The sequence below is a fragment of the Tyto alba genome, unplaced genomic scaffold, assembly GCF_018691265.1.
Source record: "Tyto alba isolate M040663 unplaced genomic scaffold, T.alba_DEE_v4.0 Super-Scaffold_10, whole genome shotgun sequence".
Lineage (NCBI taxonomy): Eukaryota > Metazoa > Chordata > Aves > Strigiformes > Tytonidae > Tyto > Tyto alba.
The window spans coordinates 17,634,249-17,650,255 of record NW_024881262.1 but is presented as its reverse complement, the minus strand read 5'-3'; the positions used below and the strand labels follow the sequence as shown (position 1 = coordinate 17,650,255).

Here is a 16,007-nt window from a genome sequence, read left to right as displayed (position 1 = left end):
CGCTACCAAAGTAAATTCTCCAGTCTAGAATTTCACTCTCAAGGATATTTTGTATGTAGATGGGTTGTATGTAGACTTAGTTTATATAATGTGTCTGAAACATCTAGAAAAACTTTACCTATAGATTGTGAGAGCAAATAAGTACATTCAGTTTTCAGTGGTATGTCAGAATAAATTGATTAATATGTTATTACTGGATTCAACTGAATGTACAGGCATGATTGCATGTTGCCGCATTTTGACCATACCTCAGGTGGGATGTAGAGTTATTTACTCTTCTTTAGTGCTATTGCAGGAAAAGACTATCAAAAGGCCACAAGTAGTTAAGAAGTCAGTTGTATGTCCTATCTGCGTGACAGCAGTATGTGTAGCTACACAATGTTAACAAGACTCAGGCAGGGCATTGGTATGGCACTGACACAGGGAAAAGCGCCATGTACACAGCACAGACAGTCTTGCTCTCTGCTCCACCTTGATTTTTCTTGGAGAAATTCCACCCACATTTGAGGAAGTTGTCAGAGCTCAGATTGCTTTGAAGGAGTCAGAACTAAAGAAATATGGCTTCAGATTTCAAATTTGTAAAGAGTAGGTAATGACCTAGTGAAGTTGGGTTAGAAACTGTGAAGAAATAAACAGCTGGGGAAAACATTTTTGAAAGGAAGAAAATAGACTACTAAAGAAATTTGAAAATGCTTTGATGAGATGCTAGATCTGCATGCATGTAGTGAGGCTGCTGACTTGCATAGCTTGTGCCAGCACAAGATGCAGGGGTCACTGGGCAGCTTGCAGAGGAGCTCACACTGTAAAACACTTTCCCATGTGTTGGTGTTAAGTGAGAAAAGAGTGGACCAGGATCACTCATATCCCAGCTTTGACAAGGGCTGTGGAGTCATCTGACAGCCTCAGGGCAGCTCTGGCTTGTGCTTGTGCCCAGAACAGGTTTATTCAAAGGATGAAGAATGGACAGGAAAGCCTGGCTGTCTCAGAGGTGCTGTGTGATCTCTGCAGGTTGAAGTGTCTCAGGCGAAAATGAATTGGAGCTCCTCAGGAGAGCTCAAAGGTCATGGCAAGCCAAGAGCTAGTATCTGTGTCTGTCACTGGGCAGGAGGAATGAGCATCAGCTCTGCTTTACAAACAGCATAGCTAGTCCAACAGCTCCTGCTCCGCTGGGAAACCATGAGCAGGGGACAATATGTATACTCATCAGTTGAAGGAGGGAGAAAAGGATAGTTAACTAGCAAGCAGGGATTGAATCATACCATTGTTATAATACTTTAACTGACATTTCAAAATTAGAGACAAAAAGAGGACTGCAGTTTTTTAGAAAGTACTTTTTACTGCTTTAGGTGTTGAAAACAGTAGCATGAAATATATGTGCATTGTTTGACATTACCTGGGAATATGGTGGGCAGGCTGTACTAACATGGACCACTCTGAAATCTGAGGGGCAGAATAAAAAACCATTAATATCCAGTAGGCAACAGGTCTCCCGTGGCAGGGTAGACAGGGTGTCATGCCAGCCAAGTGTGTGCCTCATGTCTACTTAGGCTTTACCAGGGCCGGTCACACTCACTTGCCTTGAATTTGTCCTGAGAAATCCTTGCAGAAAGTTCTGGGCCAGGATGGAGCTATTTCTGAACTGATGACTTTCACATGCTCGACCTTGCAGCCTTCCAGGTACTGGAGGATGAAATCCTGCACAAAGGGATACTTTCAGAAAGTTTTTTGAGCTATTGCCTGTTTTGTTTCTTTGCTTGTTTAGCACAGATTAGTTTTAAACTGATATATAAGTCTAATAGGTATGTTAATCCATATCTGCTGTGGTATGTATGTGGTAAAGGAAACAGAACAAATGAACTTATTTTAGTCAATATTTTTAAACAAAAAGTCAACATGGCAAGACGTGTACTCTCGCTGTGACTGACTCACTCCCAGTTTAAGTTCCAGGAATGCCTAAGAGGGCAGCGTCATCCCCTCCAAAACAGTTTTTCTTTTCATACAGGATTATATCAGCAAGCAGCTGCCTCTAAGGCATTATTTTTGCCAGACTGTCAGGCTCTCTGTGCCAGGTTCTGCCTTAAAGTGTTACATGGATGGGGCATCCCTTCCCAGTAAGCCCTGGGGGCAGTAGCGGTGCCCAGTGGAGGGGAGCCACCAAGGGCAGCGCGTTCACCTGCCGCGCAGCAGCCAGGGAAAGCGGAGCGGTGGGCGGAGGTGTCCGGTGAGCACTCCTCCGCTCCCTCTGGACGCTGCAAGTGGGAAACACAGCGGCTAGCTCCCATGGAAAAAATGTGTCCTTGGTGGAGCCATGCTGCTTCCCAGAGGCCTTGCTGGAGGGACATCCCAGCGCCCCGGGAGCGGTCAGCGCGCTCCTCCTGGTGGCTCTGCTGCCGAGCCTCCGGCCCTGCTGCCAGGCCAGCCCTGCCACCGGGCCGGCCAGCTTCCAAAAATCACTGCAGCCAGTCTGTTTTAAAATAGACACGGTGCTGCACTACACTTCATTCGATCGTCACGCGCACTACTATACTGCTGTTCAGGTCTGTGCATTGACTGGGCAGATAAAAAAGAGTCTGAATTAGCTGACATTTTTCAATATATGTGAATAATTTACTTTCTCTTTTGTTCATTTCAGGCTGGTGAAATATGAGGATTCAATCAAACTCTGAGATTTCAGAGCACTGATGGTTGAGTTTGAAAATTGAGGTTTGTTTTCTTAAAACTGAGTAAGACCAAACCTTGTCTAGGGAACTCCTGCTGGTTGACCTCAGCGTCCTCCACAGGTCTGCTGGGAGCAGACTAATGTTGCAAAACTTTCTTCTGAACAGCAGGCCCAAATCTCTTTATTCTGAGGTTCACTTGGCACAGCAGGCAGGCAGGGCTGTAATTGCCTGATTCTCAGGCTGCTGTGACTCGTGTGTGGGGCGAGCAACTGCAGAGGGATCAGTGGGGGCTGTGTGCCACATATGGACTAGTGCAGCGTAGAGGAGATGTGCTGCGCCACTCTGCATTCCTGGTGCATGCTCTGTGCCAGTACTGCAGTGATGTGATTAGGGAATAAGCAGGGTCAGAGGGCTTTTTACCAGCCAGAAATACTCTCTAGCCTGTTTATGTCTTCCAGGCAAAATGCAAAGGGAAGAGAATTGAGTCTGGTGCTTGTTCATGAATTTAGCTCATGCATACCACTAATCTATTATAATACACATGGGAAGTTTTCACCTTAGAGACTTCATTTACCAGCCTGTTTGTTGCAGACTGATTCATTCATGAGATATTGGGTGACTGAAATGGCTTTTAAAACAAAGAGTGCTTAATATTGAGTAATAAACTGGAAGTCACTCGTGTCTGGAACGTAATCTGGCAGTTCTGCCCTGACACTGAAGCTAGAAATCATGACACTTTCAGAGCCTGAAAATCATAAATATTTGTTAGCTATATGTGCATGTTTGGCTAATCAATGACATTCCTTGGGGTTATTTAAAAGCATCAATAAGCATGCATTTTTTACCGCTAGGTGAACACCCAGTACTTTCCACAGAGGACTTGCACTACGCGCCACAACTGCTGTAAAGGTGAGACAGCCAGATTCACTGTGGATCTTTAGTAACTCTGCTTGGAGAAAGTCACTGTGACTTTCAGAAGAGAAAGCAATGATTACTTCACTTGGTAGTATTTGTAAATCTTCCAGCTCATTTGCTTTGTGCAAATCTAGGTAACAAGTCTGCCAGCAAAATCAAAATCAACAAATCTTTTCAACTCTATGAGATTAATTTTTCTGGTTTTTTCCTTTAATAAGAAAGACTTCTAAAATGTCTTGTTGGCAACAGCTGGAGACCTCTACTAAAGTATGCAGAGCACTACCAACCTTTTCATAAATGTTGCTGTCTGAACACATTTATCATGTAAGTAATTCTGCCTTATGTCTGAATATAGGGATATACTTACCACAGCTTAACTGTAATGGAGATATATACTATTTTCCATTCATTATATCAATTCACTATATCCTTTGGACTATTGCTTATCTCAGTAGAAGGAGATCCTAACATACATGGGCTGCATACTCCTTCTGAGGTGTTAAGGCTGCTGAGTGCTAAGTTAGCCATGGCTTTGTATGATCTCAATTATACAACCTGAATATTGCATTTGAGCAGGTTCTCCACTCTTGTGTACCCTCAGTTCCCTATGTTTCACTGAAATCAGTTAAGTCAAATTATTTTTTATTTTCCAAAGTACAGCTGAGCTTTAAAATAAAGGATATGGCATGCTTCCATTGGAGTGGATTACTTATAGTTTGAAGGAACATGCTCTATTGCTGGGAACAAAGGTATTCTGCACAGTATGTTTGGCTTCCATGTTTTATCTTTGAATCTATAGAATACAGAAATAAGCATTCTTTTTAACCAGGTTGGCTAGTGAATGTATTTTATAGTGCTCAGTGAGTCTGATCACTGTTCCAAACTGGTTTACCCCAAGCTATGGTTTTCTACCAGACTACAAGAAACAATGTTTTGTTATTGTAATTGCCACAGTTGGAAAACCTGCAGTTTTATTTCGTGACTAGACTAAGTTGGTGCATTTCTAGCTTCTACATATGTATTTTGCTCTTTGTTTTGCATTAAAATCTTTCAGACAATGGTCTGAGAGGAGAATGCTTTAAAAGACTATGGCAGAGGAGGGAATGTGAGTCTCGGGTGTCAGAGGGTAGGACACTGTCTTTGGGCTGAATGGCAGAATTTGCTGTGCCAGACTCTTGCTGGCAGCATTTCCCTGGCACTGTCTGCTCATTAGGGCTCTGCTTCTATAGCACACTTAAACACGAGGAGAAGTTCACCCCTGTGAATGAACAAAGATAAACTTATATTCATGTTAAAGTTAAGCACGTGCTTATGAGCTCTGCTAAATCTGGGATAATGAGAGAGAATGCCTGTGTGTCCAAAGGTATCAAAGAAACTGACCTGTTTACCTTTCACTCATTGTTTATATTATTTCCAAGTGCTTTAGATATCACTGCTTGTTATCCACCTCATTGACATTTCATAGTTGTCTTTCCAAGTGCTGCTAAAAAGAAAAGCTGAGATTTTGGGACACTACTGTGTGCCAGTGATTGATTTCCATAGCCCCAGGACTGCGGATGCAGAGAGCCCAGCATATAAAGAGGGAAAAATTGAGGTTTTTCTTCTTGTACAAGTGGCATTACTCAATTCCTCAGGACAACAGAGGAGAGTGTCAGAGAATAGATGTTTCCTAGCAAACAGAGGATAATAGATGAGAGGTACGCTTAACACCAAAAATGAAGGAAAAGTATATTTTCATATTTCATCAGTCAGGAGGGGCACAAAAGGATTAGATCTTGGGGGCAGAAGAGACTCAAATTACAGAACTCTATAAAATTGTTTACTCTCCCAAAAGATTGTGTGATATTGTTGTTGTCATTCTCCTGCAAAGCATGTATCATATACCCAAAGGCTGTGCTCCCTGGGAAGAGAAGTATTTCCAGCTCCCCACTAACAGAAATGTTCTGCCACTCTTGATAAGAAATCTGCCTTGTAATAGAGGGCATTCTGATGCAGAAGAGTGCATCTGTAGTGCCTGCCCCAGAGGCTCTCATTACTGAAACCAAGATTTAGCCTTAGCATTAATACTGATTTGCTTTTCATTTTTAACAGCTTTTTAATTTTTAATGAGTTTCATCTCCACTCACAGGTTCTACTAACATTATCCTACAATGAGAGAATAAAATCTGAAAGTTAAAGCTGTGTATCAGATGTCCCTTTGTTCCTCCACAAATCCCTGACTTTTAGGGCCATTTGTCAGAGAAGTGATGTCATGGTAACAAAATGTAGATTGACTTCAGATTTCCAGTTGGTTATCAGAACAACTAGGGAGACATCTCAACTGAAGGCTGAGGTACTGACCTCAATAAATTACCTGTTCTAGCAGCGACTTTGGTTGCTTTCCATTCTACTCAGTATTTTGCCATCCTCACTGGCTCCATCAGTTTTGTGAGGTTTTCCCCCAGCATGTTCATGTCCAGCAGTCAGATCTAGAGCCTTCTGATAACATTATGAAAGGCCTTAAATGTTAACAGTAGGATGCAGTCTTTTGAAACATTTATTTGTGGGATGTAGGCTTTCTAAGCATCTGTTTGTGAGGTGGCAATGGATGTTTTTGCTGGGCTCATCAAATACTTGAAGTCATTACCATATTTCAAATAGGATGTACGAACTGCAAACAAAAGCTCTCAAGAATTTTACAACTTTTGAAGGAATTCTGCAAACCTCAACTAGAAGATCCTACAGTTTTCCATTGTGTTCAGCCTTTTAACAGTATCAGGAGATGCCTGCAGTTATGTTGGGATACATCACGTCCTGCTGAATTTTGACACAGAAGGCTTGAAGCAGATACTTTATGTAATTGCAGCTCATTGAGTGCTTTTCTGTGGCTGACTTGGACTGAAAACAATATTCTGCCACTTGGAACATTCCTAGTCTGCCAACTGGGAGACTTTATTTGATGCCAAATAGACCTCTTCATTTTGCAGTCAATATTTTGCTGTGATTCTTGACATAGCTGTTGCTACCAATTTCGTGATTTTTCAGTGAGCACCATAGGCAGAACACTGAGCTCTTTACATATATTAATGAATTTTAATATAACAAGGATGCCTATCATTAGTAAGTTAGCAACTAAAGGCAATTATGCTGGTTTATTGCTTTAAAATACAAAAGGCAATAAAGTGGCAACAATACTTTTGCTGTGGTATAGTGTTTTCAGAAATATCAACACCATTATGCAAGAATTGGAAGTTCCTGTACTTATGCTAACATCTGTGTTTGAAGATAACTATATTCAACACATTTCTGATCCTACAGGAGTCACAGCAATTTATATTAAGAAATGAAAAAACTTTATAAATGCATTTCTGCAAAAATGTACTCAGAATCAACTTTATTTATAGCTCACACCTTTTTTTGCTAAAAATGCATAGTCATTACATATACAGTAGTCAGCATCCAAAAGTGTACAAAGATTAAATTTTCAAACCCTCCCAACAGAACCAAACAAAATTCACACTTTTTGTTCATTGCATGCACAGACCCTTAAATGCGATACCTCTTACTAAAGCGTGCTTTAATCTCTAGCAGACAGAATTGTCTTGCTATAAACTGTTTCTCCATACTATTAACCCCAGCTACAACCACAAATCCTGAGGCGTTCACATGAAATAGCAAAGCCTTACTTCAGAATCCTCCATGTTCTGAGTATGGCCCAGGAAGCAATTGCCCTGAAAGCAGAAGTCTGCTCGTGGTATTTCCTTACAGGGAACTTGGAGCAAAAGCTTGCTTCCTTTGTCTTGGTCATTAATTTATTACTGAATTCAGTGGAATGAAGCAGCATCTGTCTAAGCAAGTTGTGAAAATAATTTATTTCACACCCAGCTCCAAGACATTAAACTTCTTGAATGGAGGTCTGTGTCTTTCAGTGCATGTGACACTTCCTCAGCATCTTGCATCTCATTTGAGGAGAAGGAGGTAAAGTCTCAGCTGTTACTCGGGTGTTGGTTGTGTAGCCCTGGCTTACAGGTGTCTAACAGAAGCTAGGAATATACTCAGGGCAGATTTCTGATGGTGAGGGCTTTGACTTGATGAACCACTCAAACCCTTCGATGTCTTTGTTGTCTTTTTTTTTGTATCCACTATTGCTGCCAGTTAGAAAAGCTCTTAAAAACATTGTGCTCTACTCAGTGGTGCTGTTCATATCAGTCCTTCCAGGAGAAGGGCAGAGTGGATTAGCAGGATCATTAGTCAGGGCTCCACGGCAAAGGAAGAGTACACATATGTGATAAGAAGATCCAAGTTCAGTTTTCGCTCAAGAATAGGATTGGCTCCATGTGGTTGGTTTTGGGGAATGGGAGGGGAAAAGAGAAAGTTGTTTGTCTGATCAATATAATTTTATGTTCCCAAATGATTACACATGTTTATTTAAAAGCTTCATTTATTTAAGGCCTTTTTACTCTGATAAGAAATAAACCTTGAAGTAGGTTGAAATTCCCAATGGCAACTGAGACATAATCATAGTCCTACACATCTCACTGATGGGAAATCTTGCTCCATTGTTTCATGGTAACTGGAATACAATCCATGGCTAAATGAACAACAAGGCCTCATGTCAGCACTACAATGCCCCTCGCTACAAGTCACCAGTGAGAATTTCTGGAGAGTACTTAACTCATGTATGTTTTCTCTTTACTCCTGACCCTTAAGCATTTAGTCAGCCTGTTTACTACCACTTAGGTCTTGATTGCCCCCTGCCTGAGGCCAGTGGAAAATTTGCCATCAGCTCCAAAGGACACAGGATGTGAACCTCCCAGGAGCATGGCAATGGGGCGGGTTTGTCCCAATAGTTCATGATCTATAAACGTTCATGTTTCTCTCCCTGTGAGATGAGGAGCTATGGAAAAATAGAACATTCTCTCTGCCAGAGTTCAGTAGTAGTTCTTCTTAGCACCTAGGAGGGTCTTTGCATTTTTAAGTGCTTTACAAACATTAGCTAGTCTTCAGAGCAACCCTGTGAGGTAGGTAAGGTATATTCTCCCCATCTTACAGATGTGGAAGCTGAGACACAGAGGGTCAAATTCAACCCTGGTACAATTCCAGTGTTTTACATGAATTAAATTCATCCAAAATAAACAGTATGACCAACTTGCCCTAGATTACAGAACAGGTAGTGGCAAAGCAGGGACAAGAATCCAGGAGCGCCCAACTCCTCAGATTGTTACCGGCCACTTGGTCATTTTTACTCTCATAGGCAATGAAAAACAGTATAATCTGGGCAATTACGACAGGTATGATTTGCTTCTGTAAGGCATGTGGATTGTAATCAACTGAGTTAAGTGCAATAATACTTTATGAATGTGCTGCCTCAGAGAGTTTACTTAAGTAAAATGTCCATACTGTTATTTTCTGCAGTTGCACTGTTGACAAAAACTCAACATAGTAGCTGGATTCAGCTAATAAATAATAAGTACAACACTTGGACAACTAAACAAAACTATCATTTTAGCAAAAAAACAATGTGTTTCTACTTTTAACTGCTAAGTTTCTACAAGTGCAGCACGCAGATGAAACCTTTCCCTTTGTTTCCAGACTGCAGACTCCAGTCTTGCTAATGAAACAGCTCAAAGCTGCATAGATATCCTGGATAGTGACATTCAAATGAATACACTGCAGAAGAAATAGCGTATCACGACAGAATACGGGATAATTACTACAGACCAGGTATCTCAATCTTACACAAAGATGAACTTGAAGTTTACAGGTTACTCGGAACTGCCCAGAAGCTAAGCTTATTGAATATATGCCAGTGTGTAGACTGCAGTTCTAGGCACATGCTGATTGCAAGGGGGGGGGAGTCCCAGCACTCTAGGAACTGGCCCCATCAACAGTCAGTTCACATTGGCACAGGTGTGTCAGCCTGAAGGTCAGCGTCGGCCAAAGATGGAAGGACACACAGGCATTTTCAGGCCACCCCCTTCTGCTCCAGCCCTCACCTTGTCCCGCATCCCCACACAGGTTCTACGACAAAAGGCCTGAAAAGTCTTTTTGGTTTTAAAGATGAGCTGTGGAGTCCACACTGTAGACCTTATGGCAGGTACTCAGGCAATAAAATCATTATGACAGGTACTTACGCAAAAAATTTTGTTTTCTAGGATGTCCTTATACATCTAGTCTGCAGGTTAGAAATCCTGTCTAAGATCTGGACATACTTATGGATGTTCACTTCTACACGAGCAAATTCAAGCACTACAATTATAGATCTCTTGTTCCACTTTTAACCTGTTCAACTCAGTTTTGTCCTGTCCATATTTACGAAGACCAGCTATTGCACATGCAAATGGAGCAATTATCTACATACATGTCCTTCACTGAATAAATGACACTCAGGTAGCGTTTCCCTAGATATTCTCCACACTTACTGTAACTATTTAATTTGTAGCCACATTTTAAACAGACAAACAAACAAACAAACATACGTTAATTAGAACTCTTAAAATCTAATCACATCTCCCTGTACCCATTCACTCCTGATTCATACAGTCTGCTTACAGTGGCTCAGAGAGCAGTACTTGCAACCAGCATTTACAAGTAATTCCACAAAGTGCTCAGGCCCCTACACATGCCTCAACATTTTGCCAGCAGAAACTTTTAAATGAAGCCATATTCTTAATATCAGAGCCAGGTACCAAACTTGCAGTGTGACTAGGGCTCACAGGCAATTCTTATAACAGCAGTAAGATTCTAGTAAAATTGCAGTTGGTTGCAGTCCAACCTTTATACTGTTATCTGTCGTTGAGATATATATAGACGACCCTGTGTGGCCTAACTGCAAATATCAAATGTATTTTTACAAGTTAGCAACAGCCTTTTTTGACATTGCCTCTTGAGATGTCCTCTACATTGTGACTGACAACCACAAATATAATTCATTATATAGTATGTTTTAAAAGTCTTTTTTTACATTTGGCTTTTACTGTTGCTTGTTTCTGAGCCCATCTCCTAGTGCTGAGATTTGCTGTCCCCAGCCTTTTTGATTTCTTAGTTTATAATTGCTGGTTGGTGTCGTGGTTGTGGTGTCATGCTGGTTGGTGCCAAAATCAGGACAGTTGGACATGCTAGTGTCATCTCCCAGGCAAACCCTTTTTACATAATTGGTTTTGAAACTTGGACAAGTCACTGGGCTCTACCTACTATGCCTCTATTATTTTACCTTGAATATAGCACATGTCAAATATTTTGGACTCTTTTTTGCAGTTGTTGAAATTCATAGGATGACATTGTTACAGATTTTGATCCATTTGCTTTCCATCTTGAGTTTCTAGGGGTTTTTTGCAATGTAAAACACATTTCAAAGCATAACTGTTGTGAACCAGCCTCCTCTCTCAGTGGTGCAGATAATTTTCTGCTTTATTGGCAGCTGAATAAAGCAATGCCATATTTATGACAAAAGTTAATGAAAATATGTAAAATTAGAAATACTTAATGTAGTTTTCATTTTCTTTTAATGCAGGTTGGCAAATGAAAACAGAACACAACCAGCCACACAGGGCCATGCTGTTTTTTATGGCCCATCACTGATAAATCAGGAGGCCACAGTTTGGAAACTGCTGTTTCAGAAAATTCTAGCCAATCTCTTGAAGAGACCACATGTGACCCTACCACAAATTATATACTAGCACAATTGTGGCTGGCAAAGAATACATATTTTTGGTTAGGCCATTCTCATCATACACTGAGAATCTAAAAGATCCAAACCATTGTAGTTAAAATGAGTCAAGATAAAAGACAAAATGAAGTGGTTGTAATTTTCTTTTAGCTTATGTAGTGTCATAGGGAAATTTTCACAAAGCTGACATTGGTACAGGACATATGAATTATTGGTTTCTGTTATGATTCTGACCCATATTTAGGATTTGACCTCATAATCTCTAGTTATAGTCCTTCCTATAGTCCTGTCATACACAAAGGGGGCTTTGTGTTACAGACTGTGGGACTGGACTCAAAACATTTTCTTGGGATTAGAATGCCACGTCCATGAAAATGGGAAAGACCCAAGCAGAAATGTATTTCCACAACAGGGGCTAAGAGGCTGAGTTAAAGAGCCACTACACTACTGTGCAGTATGACACCAGCATTTCCACCCTTCTTTTTGAAAATGGGGTATACAAGCAGTTTTTCACCTGAACTTCAAGTTGTAACCCCCTTGTATAATACTTCTGCATATTTGTTACTTGTTCTGTCAGAAAAAATCAAAATGCATCTGTTTAAGATCTGCACATGGTTTACAAAAACGTTTCTTTATATAGAAAGTAAGTTCCATCTATAGTTAGCTGTTTTGCCGTGTGACAAGGAAAATACCCGGGTTGCTGTTGAAAAGATACTGCTTTGGACAATACCTCATAATTCCTGTCTTTGAACCTCCCCCAAGGCTTCTGAAATAGGACTTTAAAACACCCAGCTGCAGCCACAACTAATCAAAATAGCAAAAAGTAGGGAATGATGAGAAAGTGCCGGTATCCAGTACTTGTACAGCCAGATTTTAGGTCCTGAACTCAGATTCAGCAGTACCTTATTCTTCAACTAATTTTAGGATGGTAAATCTGACAGAGTGCTCTAATTGAAAAGCAGAAGAAACCAGTTCCATGTAATCGTTTAAAAGATCCAGAATGAGATCTCATGCATCAGTTACTCTCTTTACATCCACAGAATTCCCACCGAGGTTGGCAGGGGCTTATAGAGAGTCTGGCATCTGACTTTGACTCTAAAAGGGCTGATTTGGGGGTGATTTACCAGGGAAGATAAAGGGGCCCCTTAGCAACCCCTTTAACACAACAGATGTTCCTGACATGCTGGGGAAGAGCCATGCCATTATGCAGTGCCCTTCTCCTCCCCCAACCCCCCTCCAAACTAGATTGACCCCCTTCTGGTTCAGTTATTTTACATATCCCTCTCTTTTATTTTAGTATCCAAGTGGCTACACCAACCACTCACTGCCTGTCTAATTAAAGTCTCTCCATCAACTGGTAATTCTGTAATAATTCACAGCTGTGTTTCCTCTCTCTGTTAAATCTATTGTTCCCTGGCTGAAAAGGCATCAAGACCTTAAAAACTATAGCTAGCTATTGATTTGTTTGTATTTAAAATCCAGTATGTGGCTGCAAAGGCCTGTTACAGTATCACAGAGGAAGATTAATGTCAGTGCATAATCTGCTAGGAAATTTCACACAGGAGTTGATTAAAAGTCTATGAGTAATCATTGCACAAGTGTCTTCAGGTGTATATATATATATACACATATATATGTAGCTAATAAATAGATAGCTAGATATATAAATATATATCTATATACAGAGCTAGTTTAAACCTAATTATTATGAAATTAGTAAGTGGCATTCACAGTTCATGCATTCTTCCTAGTAGCAGAGCTAAATTATTTCAGCTTATACTCTAAGCAGCAACATACCAGTAAGCGTTTACTTTCTTCCCCTGGTAACCTAGTAGTTTAAAGAGCACGAGCAGTTCCGCCATGGTCATTTTCTCTGGCAAGCCTCCGTGAAAGGGACCTGGCTCTTCCACAGGTGTGTTTCCCCCAGGTTTCACAGCATCTTCAGGACACGATGGGGCCAGTTTGAGGGTCACCAGTCTGAAGGTCAACAGCCCGAGGGTCTCCAGCCCAAGGAGCTCTGGTATGGAGGTTGCTGTCCTGAGGGTCACCAGCCCAGCTAGTCCTTCTTGCAGAGGTCTGCGACGTTGAGGAACCTCCTGACAACCATGGCCAGGCAGAGCGTCAGGAGCAGCATATACCCCACGGTGCCCAGGTAGGTCGGGGCGGCCAGGGGCGCCTTGAGGAACTCAGCCAGCCCATCCTCCACGTAGTGCATCTGGTCGTAGATGCTGAGGAAGGTGAAGATGTGGAAGAGCTGGTGGCTGTGCCCCACAATGTCAAAGAGCCCCGGCTGGATCCGCTCGGGGATTTTGCTGACGTTGAAGAAAGCGGCCACCAGCAGCCAGCAGTAGCGCCGGTAGAAGTAGACGAAGAGCGTGGGGTTGCGGGTGTGGAGGTCAAAGAGGAGGCTCTCCAGCATGATGGGGCAGGCCATGCTGAGCGGCATGGCAAAGACGAAGGTGCGCACGGCGAAGGGGTAGGCGCAGCAGGCAGCACGGCTGCGGCAGCAGGCGGCCGTGCAGCCCACGGCCAGCGCCAGGGCCACGGGCAGCACCAGGGCGCGGTAGGCCGCGATGGGCAGGCTGCAGTCCAGCTGCCAGCCCAGCCGCTGCTGCACGTAGCGGCTCATGGCGCTCGCGTCCAGCAGGCTCAGCCCTGGCAGCAGGTAGTAGGAGTAGGCCACGGTGCTAGCAAAGCCATAGTAGCTGATGGAGGCGTAGTCCAGGTAGAAGAAGGCAGCGCGGAGGCGCGGGGAGAGGCAGCTGAAGAGGTGGGCCGTGCAGCTCATGGCGAAGGTGAGCAGCACCCCCGAGGCATAGCACCAGAGGGGCAGCAGGGCCGGGTGGTGGAAGGGCACGTCCCCGGCGCCCCGCAGCAGCAGCAGCCGCCCGAAGCGGCTGAGGAAGAGCAGCAGCGGGATGAAGTGGGTCCAGAAGTTGAGGGTCTCGTTGGTGGGCTGCAGCACCGAGGCCAGGCACTCCTGCGCCGAGCAGTGCAGCCGCCGGTAGCCCGAGAGGATGAAGCACTCCACGAAGTCCTCGGGCACCTCGTCCCACCGCAGCAGGGCGGCAGGGCGAGGAGGCGGCGCCGCCTCCTCCTTGTCCCCCTCGCCCGCCGGCATGCTGCTGTCCCCGCCGGCCCCGGGCCCCCCGGCCGCCCCCGGCCCGCCGCCCACCGCCGCGCCCCGCCGCCGCCCGGGCGAGGAAGAGCCGCTGCTCCCGCAGCCGCCGGCGAAGGAGCCGCGGTGGTTCTGCGCTTCTCCTCCTCCTCCTCCTCCGCCGCCCCCGGCAGCATCACTCATTGCAGCAGGGGCAGTGGCGGCACCGCCGCGGCTCCTCCCGCCCCGCCGCCCGGCATCGCGGTAACTGGAAACCGGCGGCGCATCCAGCGCTCCCGGGGAGCGGGGAGAGACGCCCCCGCCGCCGCGGGTAGGGTTTCCCGGGAGGGAGGCGCGGACACCCGAGCCGCCGTTAATGATTGATGCGGCCGCAGAGCGGGGGGCCGGGCCCGGGAGGGCCCCGCGGCCGCCCCGGCCGAACCTCCCCGCAGCGCGGTGTGCGGCCGGGCCCGGGCGGCCCAGACCCCGCCGGGCCCCTCTCCGGGGCCCGGGACACGCGAGGAGACCCACGCGGCTTGGTGCGGGGCCCTTCCCACGGGGGCGGTTCGGTGTAAAAAGCACAAAGGGGGCACCGGCAGCGGCTGTCCGCGGGGCTGAGGGTGCTGCTGCCCGGCCCGGCCGCACACCTCGGCGGCAAAAAGCCTGGCAGAAGCCCCGAGAAAACGGAGGGTGACCCCGCGGGGGCGGGAGATCCCCCCGCAGGCGGGGCAGAGCTGGGAAATGCCCCCGGGAAGGGCACATCTGAGAGCCGGGGGGGCGGGATTTCTGCCGTGTGTGCTTCAGCGAGGCCGCCTGAAACCTGGTGTCTTTGGTGACATGATCTCATGCGATGAACGCAAACGTTATTTCAGGCTAAACGTTCCCGGCCAGGCTGCAAGGAGCGGGTGTCCCTCTGGCACCTACGGCACCCACCTTACCCCGCGCTCCGAGCGGGGAGGCTGGGGGGGACGCTCGGTAACGGGCTGACAGAAGCTGCTCTGTGCTGATCCTTAGACAAATCCTACATTTATCGGTGGTGCGGTTATGCAAGCAGCACAGTTACATAATCAGAGTATAAAAATACAGGGAAAAGCACCCTATGGGTGTTGCTGCATCTGAAGTAAATAGAAGGGGGTGTGGAAAGGTAAGGAACTGTTGCAGGTGCAGGTAGGAGCCAGAGTAAGGGATTGCTCTCTGCTGTTTTGATGTGTTTCCTTTTTGTTTGTTTTCAGATGGCCTTAAACATCTGATAGCTCTAGGTTTTCAAATTTGTGTATGACATGGTGATGTTCAGATATATATTTATGGTCATACAGTATAAACCAAGGTCCAGTGTAATTAGGACATTCTGCCCAAAGACTTTTGGAAAAATCTTCAATAGTGAAACATGACAACATGAAAAATCTTCTGAACAAGGTAATCAGAAATAGGGTTTTTTTAAGATTGACACAAAAAAAAAAGTAGTAAAAATGTGTTGCTGAAAGTGATTTTCAATGCATTTTTCATTACAGTAAAAATACTGATTTTATGGAACTGTCAAAAGTTTGGCAGCCTGGTGGCACTGCTTATAATCTTTATAAAAATTACACAAGACTCCTGCTAGGAAAATAAACACAACTGAACTGTGCTGAAAAGCCAAGGGGAGGAGTAAAATATTAAGCTAAGAGTGTTATTTTTTTAGATAAGG

At 44.5% G+C, this 16,007-nt stretch overlaps 1 protein-coding gene across 2 annotated transcripts; it reads right to left on the bottom strand.

The window, feature by feature from the left end:
- Positions 1-1,676: 1,676 nt before the first annotated feature.
- PAQR9 (progestin and adipoQ receptor family member 9) lies at positions 1,677-14,524 on the bottom strand. 2 transcript variants are annotated; one of them, XR_006165717.1, is made up of 2 exons: positions 13,021-14,524; positions 1,677-1,695 (listed from the first exon to the last, which is right to left on the bottom strand). XR_006165717.1 is itself a non-coding variant. In XM_033005368.2 (1 exon), the coding sequence occupies exon 1, from the start codon at positions 14,522-14,524 to the stop codon at positions 13,280-13,282; it is 1,245 nt and encodes a 414-aa protein (XP_032861259.2). In that variant the 3' UTR covers positions 6,916-13,279. The 2 variants fall into 2 exon arrangements, 1 of the variants encoding a protein (XP_032861259.2); XM_033005368.2 differs by lacking the exon at positions 1,677-1,695 and having other exon boundaries at positions 6,916-14,524.
- Positions 14,525-16,007: the final 1,483 nt, after the last annotated feature.

Excerpts from the sequence above, each read along its gene's own strand:
- PAQR9 (XM_033005368.2), bottom strand. The coding sequence starts at position 14,524 with ATGAGTGATGCTGCCGGGGGCGGCGGAGGAGGAGGAGGAGGAGAAGCG.